This window comes from Clinocottus analis, unplaced genomic scaffold (genome assembly GCF_023055335.1).
Source record: "Clinocottus analis isolate CAN_PGR_092001 unplaced genomic scaffold, fCliAna1.0.p SCAF_2, whole genome shotgun sequence".
NCBI lineage: Eukaryota > Metazoa > Chordata > Actinopteri > Perciformes > Cottidae > Clinocottus > Clinocottus analis.
Genome location: NW_027175931.1, coordinates 20,538,001 through 20,559,041, shown reverse-complemented (window position 1 = coordinate 20,559,041; position 21,041 = coordinate 20,538,001). Strand labels below are relative to the sequence as shown.

General features: G+C 45.0%; 1 protein-coding gene across 9 annotated transcripts in view; it reads left to right on the top strand.

Annotated features, from left to right (window-relative positions):
- robo2 (roundabout, axon guidance receptor, homolog 2 (Drosophila)) overlaps positions 1–21,041 on the top strand; it is a 248,847-nt gene that overhangs the window by 90,371 nt on the left and 137,435 nt on the right. For 8 of the 9 annotated variants that reach the window (XM_068585861.1, XM_068585860.1, XM_068585862.1 and 5 more), the window contains exon 2: positions 18,876–19,202. In XM_068585861.1, coding sequence (XP_068441962.1) covers positions 18,876–19,202 — 327 coding nt within the window. Of the gene's footprint in view, positions 1–5,804; positions 6,485–18,875; positions 19,203–21,041 lie in introns of those variants that run through there. The other variant, XM_068585859.1, reaches the window with a different exon arrangement.

The window sequence follows — 21,041 nt, the reverse complement described above, 5'->3', positions numbered from 1 at the left end:
CGTTATCGAGGTCTGCAATCGGTACGGGGGGGGAGGGGAGAGACAGTTGCTATGAGTTTCCACAGAGGCAGATTAAGCGACTATGTTCAGGAAGAAGTAGGCCAGCTAATTAGCCGCAGCTCTCGGGGCCTTGGGAGTGTGCTGTTATTCACCTAGACTGGAAATTCCATAAATGACAGGAATGTGGTTGAAGAAGACAGTCTGGAATAACTAATTAGAGCGGGAGGTAAAGAGAGGTTGACATGAATATAAAAAAATAAATTGAGGAAGGAGACAGGTCATCTTGTAAGTTTGACTTTGGCTTCTGAACTTTTCACATAGTGAACTTTATGGATTGTCTCGTTTGTTTCACGGGGGAACATGCTAATCATTGCACCTGTGTACAGGACTACATGTTAAAGTTCATCTTCTATATGACAAGCTGCACCGATGTAGTTTCACAGCATTTTCTTTTCCTGCAGCATTGTCATATTTCTATTGATTGGTTCCTTGTCTGAACAAAGCAATCCCTAAAAACCTGATGGGATCTTATGTCTTAAGGTGCCTCATATAATGATGGCATCGTTCACCATAAAATTTGCTGCCAAAGTTTGCTTTGTTTATTTTACACGTGGGCATAGCTCCGTTGTAAACAAAGCTGATGTCATGTGTTTCTGCACACCAGTTGAATTTAATGAGCCGTGGGGTGATTTGCTTATTAAACAGACGATGCGCATTTTAAACACAAGAAAAAAATACATAAGCACGTTTTTCCTCGCCCAATTTCAACTTTGATTGCGGCTTATTTAGCCATGTATATTTAATAGCGCAATACCAATTTTTCAGTGGCTTTGAGGTTCATTCCTCGAGAAAATAAACACGTTAATGTGCTCTACTGTGTCCCATATAATTGCCTCATAGTTGCTGCAGGTTCTCTTACGATAGCAAACAAAATCACATATTGATAGATAGTTTATTTAGCGCTTTGCTTGAAGTGAAAGTGAGAGAGAAGAAGGGGAAACAACAGAGCTGGACTAGAAGTGAAGAGCAAGGATTCCATCACAGTAATTCCCAGTTTTGCAACATTTGATCCGGTGCCCCTATCTCACTTCCGTTGCCTTTCAGTGAACGCAAAGGAAGACGGGGCGACGCATTCCATACAGAGTTTATGTCCCGCTGATAGAAGCCTCTCTCCACAGGGAGCTCAGGTGTCGTGTCCTCCGTACTTCCTCCATCTGTCCATTCTCCTTCTTCAGCCCCTCAGAGGGAGTATCAGAGAGTGCAGGATTGAGCACGCGTCGCACTGACTTCCATTCAATGCTTTATTGCCCAGCATGAATCCGGTTCTGCAGTGTTTCGTCTCCAAGAACTTGGGTTCTTATGAATGTCTCCCTGTTCTATGTATCATATTCAAGCCACAAGCCTAAATAGCAAAAGCAGTCAGAGCTGCTGAGGCTCTGCCAACACGCTGAGTCTATTCGTGTTCAGCCACAGACTTTTATCTTTACTCACAAACTCCATAGAACCTTTTTTTTTCTCTGAGTGGAGTCACTTGCATTGCCGGACAATGCATCATAGTGAGAGGTTTGTCACTTTTTCAGCATAATGTGAAATTGGGTTGTGTGCATTAAAGAGTGGAAGTAGAGGTTGTAAACTGAGGTATCCAATAGATCCATGGACTCTTTGTCATTCCCGGAACTGAATCTGTAAAACTTGCTAAATAAGAAAGTAATATTTCAGCGAATGTTAAATGTGCATGCAGGTGTGTGTTTGTGAGTTATGAGTGTTCTGCAATGTGCTCTGTGTGTGCGTGTGTGTTGTCACTGTATTGTATAGAAATGACGTGTCAGTGAGTGTGTGCCTATGTGGGTGTTATTGCCGAGGATACTGCGGAGCAGAGCACAGCTTAATATCTGTGTTTGACATAGAGGCCCATTAATAAGGGCCTGATCCGAGCCCAGTGACAGGACTGCTGACAGAGGAGGATCATGGGGAAGAATCATGCCCTGCTGAGGGAGCCCGGGCTGCAGGTAGACCCATTCTGCCTTCCCCAGGTGTCATTACGGATGCTGGGGAGGCAGCAGAAGAGGGAGGGCCGCTACTGACATCTACATTAATCACCCCTCCGCGTATCAACTTCCCCCCCTCCGCACACCGCCTCCCCCTCAACCTCCAGCTCCTAATCATCCCCACACAGAGACCCAAACCCAGTAAGGGGATACTCAGCCATGAAAGATATCCAGCTAAGAGCTCCCCAAATACCACTCTGATCTGATCAAGAGTGATGTTGCTACCTGAACCTCTGACCCGGCACACAATTAAAAACACTTTCCCCCTTCTCCACTAGACACGTACATGCAGAGAGATGCAGCTTCGCCGAAACGGCACATTCTGTCACTGTCCGCGTTTGATCCATAGTTTGCATATGAATCGCACCTCAGTTACAAGCAATTAAAACGTCTCAGCTGGAATGCGTCTGCATCGCCGCAGAGTGGGTTTGCTGCGATTGTACACACTCTTGATTGTCTCGCAGATATCACACTCTCCATTTGGGGACCCCCTATTGATTCTCAGCTGTGCTTTTATCGCCAGAAAAAAACAAAAACAACAACAATGCTGTATGTGAATGTTGGATTCCTATAAATGGAGCCGCCGGATAAAAGCACAGGAAACATTAGAGGATGGAGTGATCAAACGGTGTGGCACTTCAGATTTTAAAGTGATCACATTAATCCTGAACAAACGGCTGAACATGTATCTTTCTCAAAGCGCTGCTACTGCGTGTCTTTTCATAAACAATATTTATATTCATAGAGGAATTTGGTCAAGCTTATTTTGCCACAAAGGTCCTTGGGAGTTAACTTGACTGACTTGAAGTCATGTCAGTGGAGAAGTGGAGGAGGATGGATAACAACCTTCCTAATGAGTGGCTTCATGCAGGATCAATCAATGAGCAGATGTTTTGAGGACAATAATGGGAAATGATCTGATTGATTATTAGTTTTGATTTAGTTAAAAACACGTAGTTGCACCAGAATGTTACAATAATTGTGACATGATTAGTTTAGGTCCAAACAAATGGTTCATTTCAGCATCTGGTGGGGAAATCAAATTGTCATCGCAGGGATGGAAAAAGGCGACATAACTACACGCAGGACTGTGTTTTTCTCCATGTATTTAATATGTTGGGTTTTGTTCCAAACCAACGCTCTTGCTTTGCTTTCCCCTTGGTGATGTCATACGTATTTGTGTGTGATTACACCTCATCTGCATGCTCTCTCAGCTTTTGAAATGAAAAATGTAATCAACCTAGAAAACCCATGTTTGTCAGTAACATTGTGAATGTCACCCTTATAAAATATCTGTGACATTCTTTCAACTGTGGGATGAGGCATAAGCTCCAATAAGTTATCAGTCCGTGGCTTAGCCCCGCCATCTCAGTTTTACGTAACGTGCCTTGCTCTGAGTAAACACACCATCCTGTTTAATTAAAATAAATCCACCTTTAACTGATATTTAAAAAACCTGTGAGACATCCTTCCCTCCGCTACAGATTCGGTGATTGAAAGTGAGTAATAAAAGGCCGGCCAGAATTACACTCTACTTACTTTTCCATCAATGAAGCCACACACACTATTGTTTATGTTTGAAGCATGCTTTTCTTCTTAGTAAATTACCTTTTTCCAATTCCACCTTTTCTCTCTTTTATTTGCCTTGAACCGTCAGCAACACTGATGACACAATAAATTTCAGTTTGGTTCTTTGTCTGTGTGTGTGTGTGTGTGTGTGTGTGTGTGTGTGTGTGTGTGTGTGCGTGTGCGTGTGTGTGTGTGTGCGCAAGCACATCTGGTAGAATCTAGGACACCATGGAGGCACCGAGAAGACAACATTTGCATGCAGCTCACAAACATTAAAATATGAAGACAAATCACTGCGTCTGGCCGGCTGACAGCGCCTCCTGCAATGGGAGCAGGCTAGTAAACTTACAACAAACTTAAGACATGTTGCAGTTCCCAGTAAGGTCTTTATAGGGCGAGCTCCAGCATGCAGCTCGACAAAGAAACGGAAGGGAAGAAAACCCATGAGCAGTCAAAGCTATTATTAAAGGCAATAGAAGTGGTTCCCTTTGCCAAAGCCATCCTGTCATGGTGTGAGTCTCTGTGTTTTTCTCAGGGAGAGTATGCTTTTCACACACACCTTCAGGGAACATACTGTGAGTTTTGAGGGCTTTGTTCTGTGACTGACTTTGATGTAAATCATAAAATGGGAAATTCGAGCCTTTTAGGTCGTGCTCCTGCTAGTGTTGTGTCTGTTCATGAGGAAAACAAAACAAAGGGGGCAACTTGTAACATGGTTCTTACATCTCTTTAAATGTGAATTTAATGTTGCATGAAAAAATAAACCAATTTGCATTGGCTATCCCCCTGTGGGGAAAGAACAATAGTGGCATAACTAGTTATTGTACATACCCCTTAAAGTGCTGATGTAAATTTGCGTTTTGCATAGTTACAAAACACACACACGCACGCACACACACAAACACACACATACACTCCTCTGCCGTGACATTTATCAAATATGCTGAATTCAAAATGCATGTGACGGAGCAATCATGTTGTATCAATCATGCTGCTTCAGAAAATCTTGCTCGTGGAGCGACGTGTGCTGTCTCCTCCATGTGCAACTTCATAGGGCAGTATTGAAATCCATGAGAGGAGACGACGGCTATAACTGACACCAGTAGGGGGAGCTCACATCTCATAGCTCACTCTATAGTAAACCAGTGAGACAACGTGAAGAGGATTGCTGGGCAGTGTTGTGGACCACATACAAGACCCCCACCCATATCTTTGAACCTGAACAGATCTTGGTCCTGACTGCTGAGCCAAAACCTATTTCATTAATAGTCCATATAAACACATTGTATGGACAAACCACTGGAGTGTAGTGATTTTCTTGTGCGCTTGCTGTTTTCTGTCTTTGTGAGCATACTTTGCCGAGAATAAGACACACCATATGTATGCAGAGAGGCCGCCTCTCCCCTCATCTTGGTGCAGGGGCTCGGTCAATCAGTCATTGATTTCTGGCAGAGATCATATTTACAATTCCGCTTCAATATCTCGATGCATTGGCCATCCATGTATTCAGCATCTCCTTTCTCACATCTTTAATTATATGCCTATTGATTCATTTCACCACATTCTGAAACCAATTTCAATTGTTTTTATCATACACTGCCGGTCTGGATTATTATTTTTCCCCCAACGATATCCCCTCATAAATCCTCGTCTTGTGTTATCACATATATGCTACCTGTTGGCTGTGTGTTCACCACTATGGTGGTTAAACTATGTGGATATGTTGACATACGAACACTCATTGGTGTCGTTCACACATTGGGGTTTACATAATGCATGTAAGCAATATGTCGAAAGCACACGTGAGGCTACACATGACACTTGAACTTTGATTTGGGTTTGTCCTCCACTCCAACACATCTCTGCTTTAAATGATTATCTTACTCGTCGTTCGTCTTGATTCCTTCAAAACTATGAGCTGTGGACTGAAATCCGAGCTCCCCTCTACTTTTCCTTCCACCCTCGGTCTGCAAATCTATTCCCCTCCAGGCTGCTGCGTTCACTGACCGATCCGTGTTTCCGTGCCTGTGTGTCGGGCTCCAGTGTTTTGAGGCGAGCGGGGCTGTGGTGCCGGGTGCGCGTAGAAGTGCGCTCCTAGCGGCCGCGCGGTGTAAACACACACACACGCACACACACACACACACACACACACACATACAGAGAGAAAATGCAGAGACAGGAAAGGAGGATGTTGAAGTGACTTGTAGTACGACTGTACACTTCCAGCGCTTTATCCCAGGCTAACCACATGGGTCTTTCGGGAGCTGGTTCCCGTTGTAATAAAACAACTTTTTTTGGGGTGGGGGGGATGCGCGGGAATTGAAGACTGGTTTCCAGTCTGGAGCCTCAGCCGAGCCATGTGTTGAACTGCGGAGACGTTGCTGAAGATTTGAAAAAGGTGACAGACGCGTCCCGAGGAGCGGAGGACCTGCGGAGGAGTCACCAGCCTGCGTCGGCTTCCCCAGTGACGACTCGCAGCTCCTTTTCTCCTCTCGCGGGCTCCAGCGAGGGGTCATCTTGGAGGAAAGAGCAGATATTGCGGGTGAACTCACGGGGCAAGCCGGGATAATACGCACACTCCACACCGAGAGTTTGCTTGCACGGGTTTGCTGGATATGAACACAAGAGCAGCTCCGGGTGACCTGCTGTGAAATGGATCCTCTCGTTTTTTGGACATTGAAACTGGCTTTTGTCAGTAACTAGGACCTTTTTTCGTAACTATCACAAACCCGAAGCACACTTGTCTTTGGACATATTTTTCTGCAGTGTATTCGAGACTCGCGCGCCCGCCGTGGATGTTGAATATGCTAGTATGGGTCCGCTAGCGTTCATCCTTGTTGGCGGATTACTGTATTTTCAAGTTGATGGTAAGTTTCCTAACGTGTTGTAGTGTGAAACTAATTCTTATGGATATATTGATATCCAGTTGTGTTCGGCGCGGACTCTGTCTGTGGTGCTCCACCCGTCACTTTCTAACCAGTTAGGATGTGTAAGCGATACTGTATATTGTTGGACTCTTTTGATTATATATTTGTAATTATTATATGAAGATGTTTAGTCAAGATACAGTCATCTTGTTGATAAGTATAGCCTGACTTCATGGAGTTGTGATTCAAGTGTATCTAATTTGATCATTGCAGCAAATATTTGACATGATATATTTTATTTTTTTCAATTCATAAAACAAAACAAAAAATACATGGACAAGCAGATAACGCTTCCACTCAATGCAGATAAGTCCTCAGAAGGTGGGAATTATTTCTTTGCAACACATAGAAGCACATTTTAATAAGTAAATATTACTGAATGATATTCATTTGTAATACATGCACCTAGGACCAGTTAGAACATGCTTTTTTTTCCCTCCCTCAGTGTGCGTCAGTGTAAAGCAATATCTACATATCTATGTATGATTCCAGGTTCTGTTACAGGTTTTTTTTTTTTTTTAAAAAGGAAGAAAAAGAAAGTTATCCTTTATTAATCCCATTGTAGAAATTCTTCTCTGCATTTGAACCATTTTTGGTTAAGGAGCAGTGGGCTCCTGTGAGGCAGCGGGTGGTTGGGTGTCTTGCTCAGGGACACTTCAACATGTGAACTATGGGGGGGGGGACTGGGGACCGGACTGGCTACCTGGTAACAGGACGACCACTCATCCCCCCTAAACTACAGCCGCCCAAATCACTCTCATGCAGAAGTGGAGAGGAGACTTTACATGTTTTTTATACTGTCAAACAAATCCCAAATATGCTTGTGTATCCAGAGGGTATAAATACTAAACAAAGTGGTCTAATAGGACAATAAGTCTAGTTCAGAGCTGTCAGTGAAGGGCTTACAATCTTGGAGGTGTTCGGCCAACAGGCTGTGATCACCTTGCCCCTCCCTGGCCCTGTGGTAGATGCTGTGGTCATTTCACTTCAGGACTGTGAACGCTGCATTTGTGCACCATTGTCTAAGCCGCCTTCAAATCCAAGCTGGGACAGTGCCCCAATTTATTCTCATTTATCTGATTCACCTTCATTAATGGTGCAAATGAGATTGATACTATTTCATTTCCAGAGCCAAAAGCTGTATTTTATTGTATTTTTTACAAGGTTTCTCCAGGATTCACTGGCCTTCAATAGGAACTGGTTTAATGGATGTATTAAAACGGCTCGGACTGCAGAGTTAATGTGATGACTCACATCAATCATCAAAATGGGAGGTCTGAGGTGACGGAAATGGCGATTGGGATTGGTCCAACCTGTGACTGGTGGAATGATCGGAGGGATTAAGATGTATTAGTTTTAGAATGCATAAACCTGCACGTCTGATTTGAATTTTAGTCCTGCTTTTGAATCGGACACACCTTCTCACAGTTCTCTCACAACGGACACAGACAAAGTGCTGATCATAGAAGGAGAAAACCGTACTACTGAATAGTGGCATACTGGGATATTATACCAGCACTACATTGTGAGTGATGATTCATGTGTTTGCTTTGTATTGTTTGTACACGTTAGCACTATGTAAAGCAGAGTTTTTTGTTGTCACTGAATGCAAGGCCCATTTTTCTTTTCTTTCACCTGTCAGCTCACCCTTTTGTTCTTCACAGCTGCAAGTTTTGCCTCTCCTTCCTTCTGTAGTTAGCAAATCAAGCCTCCTTTTTTTCTGCTGGGATTTACATCTTTTTTTCTTTCTTTTACCTTTTTTTTTTGGAGTGTCTTTGACTCTGTTCAGCCAAACCCACTGGTTGCTAAGCAATGGCGGATGGCATCGCTCGCTGTCCGTGGGGAGAGGGTGCACATCTCCCAGGGAGCAGTGGATCTTCCCAATCATTTGCCTGTCACCCTCCTCCCCCCTCTTCCCGCCCGCTGCCCCCCTCCCTCCATCCCCGCAGAACTCACCCAGCCCCTTTCAGAGGTAATCTGAGGGTCCTTGGAGAGGGAGGAGCTTCCTCTAAGAGTCCACTTAGGCAGACAAAAAGGTCTGGAGTTGTATTCACTGGGCAGCACAGCCAACAAAGCCAAGCCTTGTGAATGGCGTCAGTCACTGTTTAGTGCGCTGTGATTAATGCTGCTAGTGTGTCGGAGAGGAGAGAAAAGGTGAGACGGAGAGAGAATAGAGGGGGAAACTGAGTGTGTGCTGGGTGTTGTTGACAGGGCTGGACGGTATTGAACGTCTCAAAACAGTGTTGCCACACTTTAAGTATCCGATTGATTGCAGGAGAGTAGAGGATGTTTCCAGGAATACACCAGTCAGCAGCTGCCTGGTTATCTCTTAAACTTCACCGTGCGGCTTTTGTAGCTGGACGAGAACATGCTTTGCATAGTGGACATGCACTCTTGACCTTTCGCTATTTTCAGACCTTCTGCATGCTTGTGCCTGATGTAGGAGCCGGTGACATCACATCCATCGTGGGCGACACGTTGAGAGGTGCTGAAATACGGTCCAACTTAAAAATCTGTCTAAGAGGATGTGTGGAGTTTTCGGTGGCCCAGACGGTGTGCAGCTCACTATCCGCCAGGAGGGCTGTGGTTTCAGTGATGCTGAGTCAAGAGAAACTCACACCCGGAGAACAGTTGTGTATGTGTCAGGGGGAAGGAGGAGGGGCGGCAGAGGCAGAGTAATTGTAATCAAACACAAAAATGGAGGGACGAGTTGTTTAACAACACAATCTTTTAAAGGGAAATGGCGAAAGATGAGGCTTTATTACCAAAGCGGCCTCGGCGACTAACAGCTCTGTTGATGGTCATGATTAAATGAGAGAGGTTTAAAGTACCGCCCTATAATGGAAAGTAAGCCCAGATTAAAGTAGTCTAGGTGAATAATGAGGCAGGCTGAGGTCATTGTGTAAGAGCCATTGCGAAGTCTCGTCCCAAATGTGATTGTTCTGCTTGAGTTGGCAGCGTTTAGGCGGCGTTATTGTAATTGCGGTTCATTTGCTGGAATAGGGCTGCTGTAATGATGAACCTTCATCTAAGATCTGCAGGAAGCGCCCCTCCTCGACTGTCTCCCACGCACTCATCACTGTCAAGGAAGCCGCTTTCGTCTGCACCAAAGCACTGCTGTTTATTCTCTGATTAGCGTCAGAAATGAGTGCAGAATAAAGACAGCACTGGGGATCATCACAGGAAGTGAAGGAACAGGGAACAAAAAATGAGGCGAGCACTCCTCGAGTGGAAATCAGAATCAGAACCATTTATTGCCAGGTATGTTTCCATATGAGGAATTTGTTTTACATTAGACAGCTCGTTGTAGGTCCTGGTGTGTATGTGTGTGTGTGTGTATGCGCAATAAGTGTTACTTGACCAGTGGCGAGTGCCTGTCAATTACTATATTTTAACAGCCAAGTGGCTGCTCTGTGGATCACGCTTCAGCAGCCATCTCTCCACATGTTCAGGACAGAAGAGAATAGACTTTAAGCTGTGCATACTTCCTTTAAGTCCAAAGTACTGCTCTGAGATCACTCAAAAAATAAAAGGATTCACAGCTGTTTCTAGTTTCTGGGATCACGCTGGTTAATGCCTTCACATTTCCGTAGTGCAGAAGCTGGAGAGGAAATATCAGCGGCAGACAATGCACATGGTTGATTTTGCAGTAAGATCAGCAGAATGCAGCGGAGGTAGCACCGCTCTCCCCTTCTTTCTTTTTTTTTTTTACCTCCGCTTTATTAAGCCTCAGCCAAGCATACCCCTGACATTTACAGAGCAGAAAAAAGGTCCAATGCCTTGATGCTTTTGCCTAAAGAAACAAAGACAGAGCGGGTGAGCAGTTACAATGGGAAGAGGTGGAGGTTTCATGCTAACAGGTAGGCGGCAGTAAAGGATAAGCGTCTTTCCATAAATTATTTATACTTCAGAACTTCCCCAGACCCACTTTCTCACACACACACACACACACACACACACACACACACACACAGACAAACTATCTGTCGTTGGCATTGTCCATGAGGGTGGAATTCAAACGCTGTGGGGGTTGTTGTACACCTGCGATGGCAGTATAGTAGGAGTGTGTTTGGAGCTGGGGATGGGGGAGGAGTGATATGATGAATTGAGCAAGCTGACTCTGAAGCAAAGCAAGCAGTCAGGGCCCTCACCTGTCCCACACACCTGTACTTACAGAATACACACCTGTGCTTACCCTCCTGGGCCCCAAGACTCCGATATAATCCTTGCTTTATTCTCTCACTGACTCTGTTTCCAAAACAGCCGATTAAGGGTTTGAAAGTAAGGCAAGCCAACAGACAACAAGCGTGGATCTAATTACTGTTATATAATCCCTGATGATTAGATGATAGTGAATAAACCCTTATTGATCAATGGCAAATACCGAGCCAGCAGTTACAATACAAACGGCCTCTGTGTGGGACAGATTACTCAGTTGCAGTGTGGATGTGACAAGCATTCTTATCTCCACACAATTTGATTATCTTAAGAGCATGCCAAAATGCAGACGGGGAGTCAGGATTGAGTACGACACAAGCCTGCGAAGCCTTAAACTCCCCGGAAGAGATGGCATGTTTGCCGTTATCAGTGTGTTCATATTGCACGCTGCACCGAAACCTCGTGTTTGGGGAAGCGCCTAATTACTCCGTCTCGTTGCCCCCGCTCTGCCCTCTGGTTGGCTGTCTCGCAGCAACCTTCACATCGAAGGGAGGGATGTCAAGGTTGAGTGACACCGAACTGCACACAACTTTATAACTACACACACAATGCAAACACACAGAGAAGATCACAAACGCGTTCTAGGCTGAGTAAATACATGCACATAGGTTAAATGAAAAAAACATTTGGACCTTACTGTTTGAATTTTCATCCCCGTTTATTGGACATATCTGTGTATGGTATGTTTATAGACACTTTTCCCTTTGTTTTCAGTCGCTAACATGCGTTATTGTTCTTCATTCTCAAGCGCCTGTGTGACAGTTGTACCTGAGCTGAGTGTCTTGAAGACGAGGTGAGGCCTGCTGATAAAAATGCATGAGCTGTCTCTCGGTGTGAGATGTGTGAAGATGGACAGCCAGAGCCTGATACTCGAGCACACATTCGTCTCACACAGCAGTTGTCCGGCGCAGCTGTAATGGCGCTCCGAGTGGTGGAGCCAGGGAATAAGTGTCTCGTTTCACCATCTCCATCCCCGGCTCGGTCCATGGATCACCCAACCGTGACAGCTTGGTACATTTTCTTCCCTGCAACTAACTGGGGAATCTAACCCCAAAGAAGTGCATTGACTCCAAACTATATATATATATATATATATAGATATATAGATATATATATATATATATATATATATATATAGATATATATATATCACCAAACTAGTGTTTTAGTGTGGAAACTACAGTAACCTGGAGGTCTCGTGAGGGCCTGATGTCTAAGCAGGTCTACTGTACTGTACAGTACCGTTGATGACGGTAGCATTGGCATGTTGATATTGTCAAGGCATTTTATGAATTGCAAATACTGTACAATTCTATTATTTGACCTTAGTATACACTGTGAATTATGTGCTGTCACTATTGTTGGCGTTTCTTAGCCCTTATTTGTTAAAAAGACATAGTGTTCCCTGCTAATGTAGTTCTTAATAACCGTGTTGTGCAATCAGTGTGCTAATATAAATTGTAAAATGCAAAATTATGTTTACAGTTCAGTTGCGAAAAAAAACATTGTCAGACCGAGCAGCCAGATTCAACAGCGTTTTTATTTGAATACATACATAATAATTTGATGAGTAATAAGGCCTACATTGCATGTCAGTGCTGCAGGGATTTGTATTTTCTTGTTGTGTCCCGTGCTGCAGAAACATGGCACCACACTGCTTTGTGAAGTGAGCCGCCATGACCAGGGGAGAGTTGATTTACTGTATATAATGAATCGCGGTGAGACTGGCTTTGTGGTTAAAGTCTCAGTGTGGAACGTGGCACGAGCCAAGTGTCACAATCATTGCGGCGGAAGGGAAGAAAGCCTTAATCGCATCCTTGAACGTTTGAACTCTCCAGTTCCACTTCGAGGCTGGTGATGATTTCTTTCTGGAGGGCTGCTCCCCGCCATTTGTCATTTGGAGGCTCTGTAACACCCAGCCAGTGCTGGAATTATAAAATGTAGAAGGTGTGTATGTGTGTGAATGTGTTTGTGAGCACCATTAATAAACATCATAGCCTATTGTTTTGTTTTGTGTTTGCATGGATTTATGAGCACGAGTAAATTGAATGACTCCTTCATCCACTTACTACGAGCACTCTTGACCCTGTCACCCTAAGCCAGACCAGATGAAGTGTCCCATGGAATATAAATTTAATAAATCTCATCTCGACTTGGTGTGCCACACCTTAAAGAAACACAAACAACGGGGCTGTAAGGGCCATTTCATTACCTCGCTCGGCTCTCAGAGTCCATCACTCAGATGGTGTGTGCGGTTGCGGCCTCTTATTCCTCATGTCCGCGTGTGTGTCGAAGGACTATACAGGAGTGGCTGGAGGTGGTGACTGCCCTCATTGACATGCAGGGACACTGCAGTGTGTTCACTACAAGTCAGCACCCGTAGCACACCTCCAATTATCCACTCATCTCTCAACACTGTATCATGGACACCTGAAGGCCTCCTCCTAGGCTCCCCTTCAACTTAATTTCTAAAGCAATAAAGCACTTATTTATTTTTGCCTCGTTCAATCTGCTGGGGCAGCTCAGCAATGCAGGTAAAGAGATTACAAAGCTTGAGGGAGAATCAATTGATGCCATTCATTTCATTGCACTTCCCTGAGTAAGAACTGTTTGGAGTAGCCCACGCTTGAAAGGAGGGAATTGGGGATGGGAAATTTTGCACCTAACTGTGACTACATATGCACACCCACCGACACGCACGCACATGTGCACACACACACACACACACACACACACACACACACACACACACACATACATGTATCTTAAGAACACTACTTACTTATCTGCTTTCATAGGACATCTACAAAGAGTACAATGAGCAAAGAAAACTGCTCCATTGCTCTAGTTTTCTGCTGATTAAACAGTACTTGACCCGAGCATGTTGGCATTGACTTAACTTGTGGGATCCCATTCAGTAGTTGACGAGGATGGGGAGGCTTTCTAATTGTTGAATACTTCAATTAAAGGCTATGGCCACGGACAAAGGAGAAGCAGGCAAGAAAATGGCTGCTCAGAAGGTTGTGCAAGAGACAGAGCTGAAGTAGGTGGGCTGGTGCAGAGAGCCTCATGCTCCAGTGGCCATGGCATCGGAAATCATTTAATCTGAATCACACAGTTTTGTGTCCGTAGTAGCGACCTGACAGTGCCACAGAGCTGGTGCTGTACTCCTTCCACTATGTATATATAGCCTATGTAAAGAAAGCAAGCGGTGCCCTTATGAACACATAAACAGGTCTAAACTGTTATTGTGTCGGCCTCATTTCCCCCCCTTTTGTCTCCTGTCAGCAATATCAACGCTTCGGAGAAAGGCCATTTGCTAAAAAAATGATAGCATCGCCCTTTCAGTTCATTGCAACTGATAGGTGGATGAAGTGTCAGAATGAGAGTACTTTGGGGGGGAAAAAAAACAAGATGGAAACCGCTTGAAACGCAAGATATACGTGAATCAACCCTTTGCAGGAAAGATCAGATATGCTGTTTCCCACAGTAATCTATTAATATATTCCATCTGCATGGGGTAGAGAGGGCAAATACATAGATGCAGAGTCAATATGACTGCACCACATCACTGCCCGAAATACACTCAGAGTGGAATTCTATCTGATATGTTCTCGGAGGCGAGCATGGATGCAGAGAGAGGTTGAGAGCAGCTCCTAGAATTACCCCTGTGTATGCTTTCAGAGTATAGATCTTAGCAGGAAAAAAGGAGGCAAATATGCAGAGCACTCAGGTGGAACATAGCCCATCATGTGTGCTAGCTGGCTTGAAATCCCTCACTCTCCTCAGCAGCCTGAACACCTTTTTACTTCACATCCTCACTGTGAGGATTTTGGCTGTATATTTCCGGGCTGTATCCAGTGGCTGTCTGCATGCCGTGGGCTTGGACGGGCTCCAGTAGCTACAGCAGGTTGTCTTTCCTGATCTCTGGTATTGCGCCACACTGGAGCTCGGGTGCTGTGAGGCCGCTGACAGCGCGCCGTAAAGAAGATGAATCTGGGGTGCAGAACGGGCTGCTCGCAAGTGTCACGGCAGGCCAGTGAAGAGGCGAGGACGGACAGTAACATCATTCTATTGCCTCCCCCAGTTTCCCCCCTTGTCGCCCGCACACATTTCCCTTCTGATGACATGATGGATATGACTCCGTCAGCCTCACAGTGAGGGCAGGATGGGGACAAGGAGCCAGTGGAGGAGACGGGGTATTGGGAGGGAGAGGAGTAGATATATAGGGAGATGGTGGGAGGTTGAGGAGAAGCTGAGAGAGGCAGGAGGAGATTGGACAACATGGATATAATGCATAATTCATTTTTTTTAACATTTCTTTGAGGTTTTTCGTTTTTTTTTTGTACAATTTTATATTCACTCAGTTTGCCGGGTTTCAACACTTTCTGCCTGTAACGCCTCCGCCGCCATTTCAGGATCCACATGTTAGGATCCACATTACAGGCTTGGTGCATCTTGGCCTGGACCTGAGTTTTCATGTTTGATGTTTCTTGGAGCCTCAGTGACTGGAACTTTTTGCCTTGGTTGGAGATTGCCGTTGGTTACCTGTGATCAGCGCACACGTCTGTTGGCAGAATAACTAATATCTCTTTGGGGAGCTCTTCCTTTTATGCTCTGGCTGAGACTGGTGTGGGTATTGATTTGGTTGGTGGGCTGGAATTTCTCATGGGAGCCAATAAAAATAATTACAAAAAGATCAGGGAAGGCCTGACCTTCTGTTGCACACATGAAAAAATATGTGACAGAGATAATAGAAAAGAGCCCTTCTATGTGTGTGGTCAGTGGGATATGAGGGGAAACAAGCTGTTTTGACAGTTAATGCGGCGCTTTTATCCTGAATTTGACCAACGACCTATTTAACTGTGTTCAACTTGTTTATGTCTTTAGTTATGTCTCAATGATAAAAGTGAAGCGTTAACACAAAAAAAGTGAGAAATAATGCTGGAAAAACTTCTTGGATAGCTGCATTGCAAAATTGCACCGGATTGCAGTGATGCTGACATAATTATAATGAAAAGAAAAGGCAGAAAGGAATCAGCTTTTGCTTCAGTAATCCCTCTCTGATTTCATTCTCTGCCTGTGTGCTTGTTTGTTTGTTCGCCGGTTCCTGCTTTCCTCCAGGAGAGGATGACTGCACAGCAGTGGTGAAAAGTAATGGCGCTGTTATTGCAGACAGGGGGAAACACAGCATTTTGATTGGAGCGTGCGCCCTGAGACCCAGTGAAGTGCACTCGCCTCAGCTCAGAGAGCACTTGATTGCACAGCACCAATGATCACATTAAAAGGGCAACAGAAAGCCCATTTACCGTAAAGAGAGTGAGAAAGGAGGCCCAATAGGAAGCTGAAAATTGACTTTACTTCTGTTAGGAGCTACGAATGGAGCGTTAGGGAGATACATGTTTTTTTTTTCTTCCCAAGACAACATCTCTAGGACATGCAACCACACAAGGTCCTGATAAAACACCCCGTATACACATTAAAAGGTACAAACAGAGTTTGTGCTTTTGAAAGGTATACATGTTGAGGGCCTCTTTTAAAACATATCCCATGGCATATGGATGTGCTTTTAACCTGTTCTACCTCTTCACCGGACTACCTCGGCTTCGGGAAGGACACTGACCGGTGTAACCCTCAGTGCACACGGCTCAGCTTTTTTCTGGCAGTGAAAGGACAATTGTAGAGGCATCTGCTGTTTTCATTTCCACCGGAAAGAGGAGAGCAGATGGAGACCCAAGGTTTAAGTGATTAGAAGGCAGTAGATTGGAATACAAATTGGATTTAAAGAAATTAGACTGATATAAATCGAATGGAGTCGCCGCAGTTTAGTGCTGTGCATGCGCATTGGCCTTAGTGGAAAGCCACCGCGGGGCCTGTGGATTATGCGGGAAGCAGATGCTTCAATGAGATAAGAATAAATGTGCGTTTGACACTCCATCTGAGGGAGATGGGGGTCTCCATGCCCGTCCTTTATCTTGCCCTCCATTTATCAATGTCACAGTGTTAATTACTGCTTCACTTATTGGGTCACTTACTGCCAGAATACAAAGTTGGCCCTGTGCTGACAGGGTAACTGACTGCTGGCTCGGTTGCTGTTACCTACCACTGGTGACGGCGATTGTGTTAAAAACCGCCTGAAGCATACTGTAGGTATTACTGTAGATTCTTTACACCACCAGCAGTATGGCTTCAGTTTGTCACATAATACCAACGAGATTAGATCATGCACTTGGGGATCATCCCCCCTACCCTCCCTCCTGCCAGAAACCGCTGTCTCTGGCCCCACTTAGAGGAAGACACCAGGCCCTGATCACTAATCAATGACAGGGAAATGGAGGGAATTAGCCCAAATTAGGAAGAAGAGAGCACAGACTACCTCCTGTTCAGGGGTCAATATGGCACTGTGTGAAGCCTGATCCCTGTCAAGACAAATGGTGGACGAGTGCACATTTACATAGTAGGCTCAGAGTCTTTGAAGTGTATTTTGTGCTGATCAGTGGATTTCTAACTGCGCTTGTCCTTTTTACTCGTAGACTCTCAGGCAGGAAAGGCAGGGGTGCAGCGTGTGTCGGCCTCCCCAGGGAGATTGAAGTATAAGGCGTAGTGGAACGTGCAAACCCAGGGAAACAAAGAGCTGGAGCCTCCACTGTTTTTTTTTTTGCCTTCATGCCATGTTGAAATTATCCCTTACATAAGCACAAAGGCTTATGTGGTACACTGCTCGTCTGTGCAGCAGGCATCGTTCTGTCACCCCGCTGCACCGCCCCGGGGAAGGGCACAGTCATCAACTCAGCTCAATCACTCGCACCTGCAACAACTAATTTGAAGACAAAGGGCCCAGCACTCTACTTAATACAACACCGACTGGTTAGCGTTTGGCTGGCAACTGAATCCGAGTTATTGATGGGGTATTGAATCTGGTTCAATAGGAGAGGATAAAAGACGGGCCGTTGGAAAAGTTTCCCTCATTTCCCATTCTCATTTCCCGTATCTTCGATTGTTTGATGCTGGATCAAACTCTTTGATTGTTGCATGGCTCCCAGGGCCTCTGTGATGGTAATTTGTGTGGCCTACAGCATTTTATCTCTGTGGTTAAGACCCGGTCACAGACACACAGAGCACTCTGACTTGGGGACCATTATCTCGGCCACCAGACTTTCAGAGCTCACCCACTGCAAGCTCTAATAAAAAAGCGTGGGCCAAGGTTTTCAGCTGCGGGGATTAGCATTTGACATTAGTCTGGATCACATGTACACTTCTCGACCAGTCTTACTTATTTTCACCATACTGAAAGCCAAATATATAATTTGTGTGTGTGTGTGTGTGTGTAGTTCAGATGTAAGCTGACTGTATGCATCCATTCACTGCTCACCCATGGGTCCAATTACCCACAAGGCAAGCCCTTGCAATATAGGGTTGAGAAGAGCATATTGTTGCTTTTTGATCTGCTTGAAATGGAGATTAAAGGGTCCAATTTTCTTTTTTTTTTACATGCTTCTAACCCAAGACCGGCTTTGCTAACTATTAGTTGGAGTCATCCATCCATGTTTCACTGCTGTGCCAGGTCGGGGTGGCGGTGGCAGCAAGCTAAGAAAAATAGCTCAGATGTCCTTCTCCCAAGCAATGTTGATTTTGGCAACTGATTTTGAATTAATATTATGTGTCTGCTGAAAAATGTGTACAAACGTTTTCCCAGCTTTTTTGTTTCTTCCTCTATATTGTCTCATTTTCAGTGGGATTGCAATACACTTCTTTAAATGAGACATTCTGTGAAGCATGGAAGATCATAGTATTTTTTTTAATGTAAAAAAAAATGTCTGCAACAAACATTTTTCATCTTTGCTTACGTTGTGTAAAAATGAAAACTGCACTGGACTGAGCCACGTCCTATACCGCCTTCTCTGGTATCTTCAGCCCCCGTGAGATGACGTCAGCTACTTTTAGTGATGTTAATTAATTCCCCACAGTTTCCCTATTTTCCTAACATTGTACCTTCTTACTATTATGTTAATAAGAGTTGTTTTTAAATTAAAAAGTCCTTTTTATATTAGACTGGACATCTGAAACAATGATTAATTGCATCTTTTCTTCTTCTTCTTCTTCTTCCCTCCAGGATCCCGTCTGCGCCAGGAGGACTCCCCACCCCGAATTGTGGAGCATCCCTCTGACCTGATTGTCTCCAAGGGGGAGCCCGCCACGCTCAACTGTAAAGCGGAAGGGCGTCCGACCCCGACGGTGGAGTGGTACAAGGACGGAGAGCGGGTGGAAACGGACAAAGATGACCCACGATCTCACCGCATGCTGCTGCCGAGCGGCTCGCTCTTCTTCCTTCGCATCGTTCACGGGCGGCGGAGCAAACCGGATGAGGGCGCCTACGTCTGCGTGGCCCGGAACTACCTGGGAGAGGCTGTCAGCCGCAACGCATCTTTGGAAGTAGCATGTGAGTCAGGACTCTTGTCTCTCTCTCTTTTTCTTCTTCATTTCTCCTCTTTGGTGCGTTGCTTATTTAATTTAGTGAATTCATTGGCCGGATGAAAAAAAGTCTTGATCCTGCCGCTTCCAGATGATGGAAAAACTAGATGCACACTCACGAGAGAATTGAGAGACCTTATTTCAACATTTCCTGTCATCATTATCCAATTTTTTCCTTCATTTATACACGATGGGAAAGCACATCGTCGTTTAGGGAATAACAGTAAACAAATCAGTGTTTTATTTGAGGCAACTGGAATTACACTATTTTAATAATTGACATCAATTTGCTTTCCATTTTGCAAAGGCTGTAATGACTCCCTCTAGGTCTCGATGGAAAAGTCAAGCTCACTGGCGGTCATAGTATGTCTGCCATTGTTTGGAACAGAAGGATCAATCACTTGAGAAATCATTTAATATATTTTTAACTCGAGGGACTTTTATTGTAGTTGTCTGCAGACCTTTGAGTTGGACATGAAGCTTCAATCTGACCGTATGAGAGGGACATGGCGGTTTTGGAGAGGTGGGGTGAGCCTCACAGGTGTGTGGGGGTAGAACGACAGCCACAGAGCAAAGTCCTGAAGGACATTTGACACATGCTGCCTGCACTGTGTTTGTGAACACTGACAGGCAGAACCTGAGCTGTGGATCAAATTACCTTTGAAGATGAGCACCCCCGCCCCAGCAGGCTCAGGCTAGACTTCCTATAGAGCGGATTCTAGACATCTCCACTCCCCATGAGGTGGGGAGGAAAGTCCCCATGTCCTTATGTTGTTTCAAGTGCTGGTTCTTTCAGTATAGTCCTGTGTTTTCAGAGAAGTGTCATGTTCATGTCTTAAATGTCAAGTCCTTATCCGCCATAGTAAACATAAATTAAATGCTAATTAAATGCTAATTTGTAGATGTTTTGAATGGAAGAAACAGCAATAATGATCTCTTTCATGTCATTAAAGGGACCTGTAACCGTATTTCAAAGGTGATTACGATGATCAGTGGTATTAGGGTGGGTTGTTGGTTTGTGATCCTTGGGAAATGGACTTTGTGTGTTAGAGAGGAGGGGGCTGGTCTCCGCCTCTGATCCAGTCCCGTGCCTTCCTGAGGGCCTCCCAGCAGCCCCCAGGTGCTAACTGCGTGACAGCAGCTTGATCTATCGATCGCTGTAAGAGGGCTCTCCCAGTCTAAATGAAAATTCATGAAAAATTGATGATGTCTCAAGATTATTTTATTCCTCCCCCCTCTCCTACTGTTTCTAAGCCTTTCTCTTCAGTACTCTCTCTATCTCTCCCTCGCTCGTGTAATGTGGGTTGAGCGGCAGGGGGGCGGGTGGGCGGGTGGGGGGGTGAATGGAGGCATTGACTCCATGAATGACTTAAAGGTGAGGGGGGTGAGCGGCTGTGGAAGAGAAAGCAAGGTGAAGAAATACGAGCACACGTATGATTGGTATTTGGTATCGGTCTGAGAGGAGGAGGTTCGGACAAAGCCTGCGGCCACACACTGAGTAAACAAGGACACAGAACTGTACCTTGTACCTACAGTAGCTGTGGAGTGCCATTTCGACCAAAACTCAGGCCCCACTAAAGTAAAAGCTTTGATTCTGGTTCTCATCGTCATGCACCATATACAGAACATATACCCAAATTCCATTTTAAAGACAAACTGTTATTGACTCGACGTGACCTCACACAATTTTGCCTCTATTGACCTGACCTGACCCGACCTGGAACACTCCTTCAGAGCGACAGCAGCCTGACTGTGATGCAGTGCGGGTGGAGGACAGGGTTTTGCTGGCGGGTCAAGTGCAGTTCAA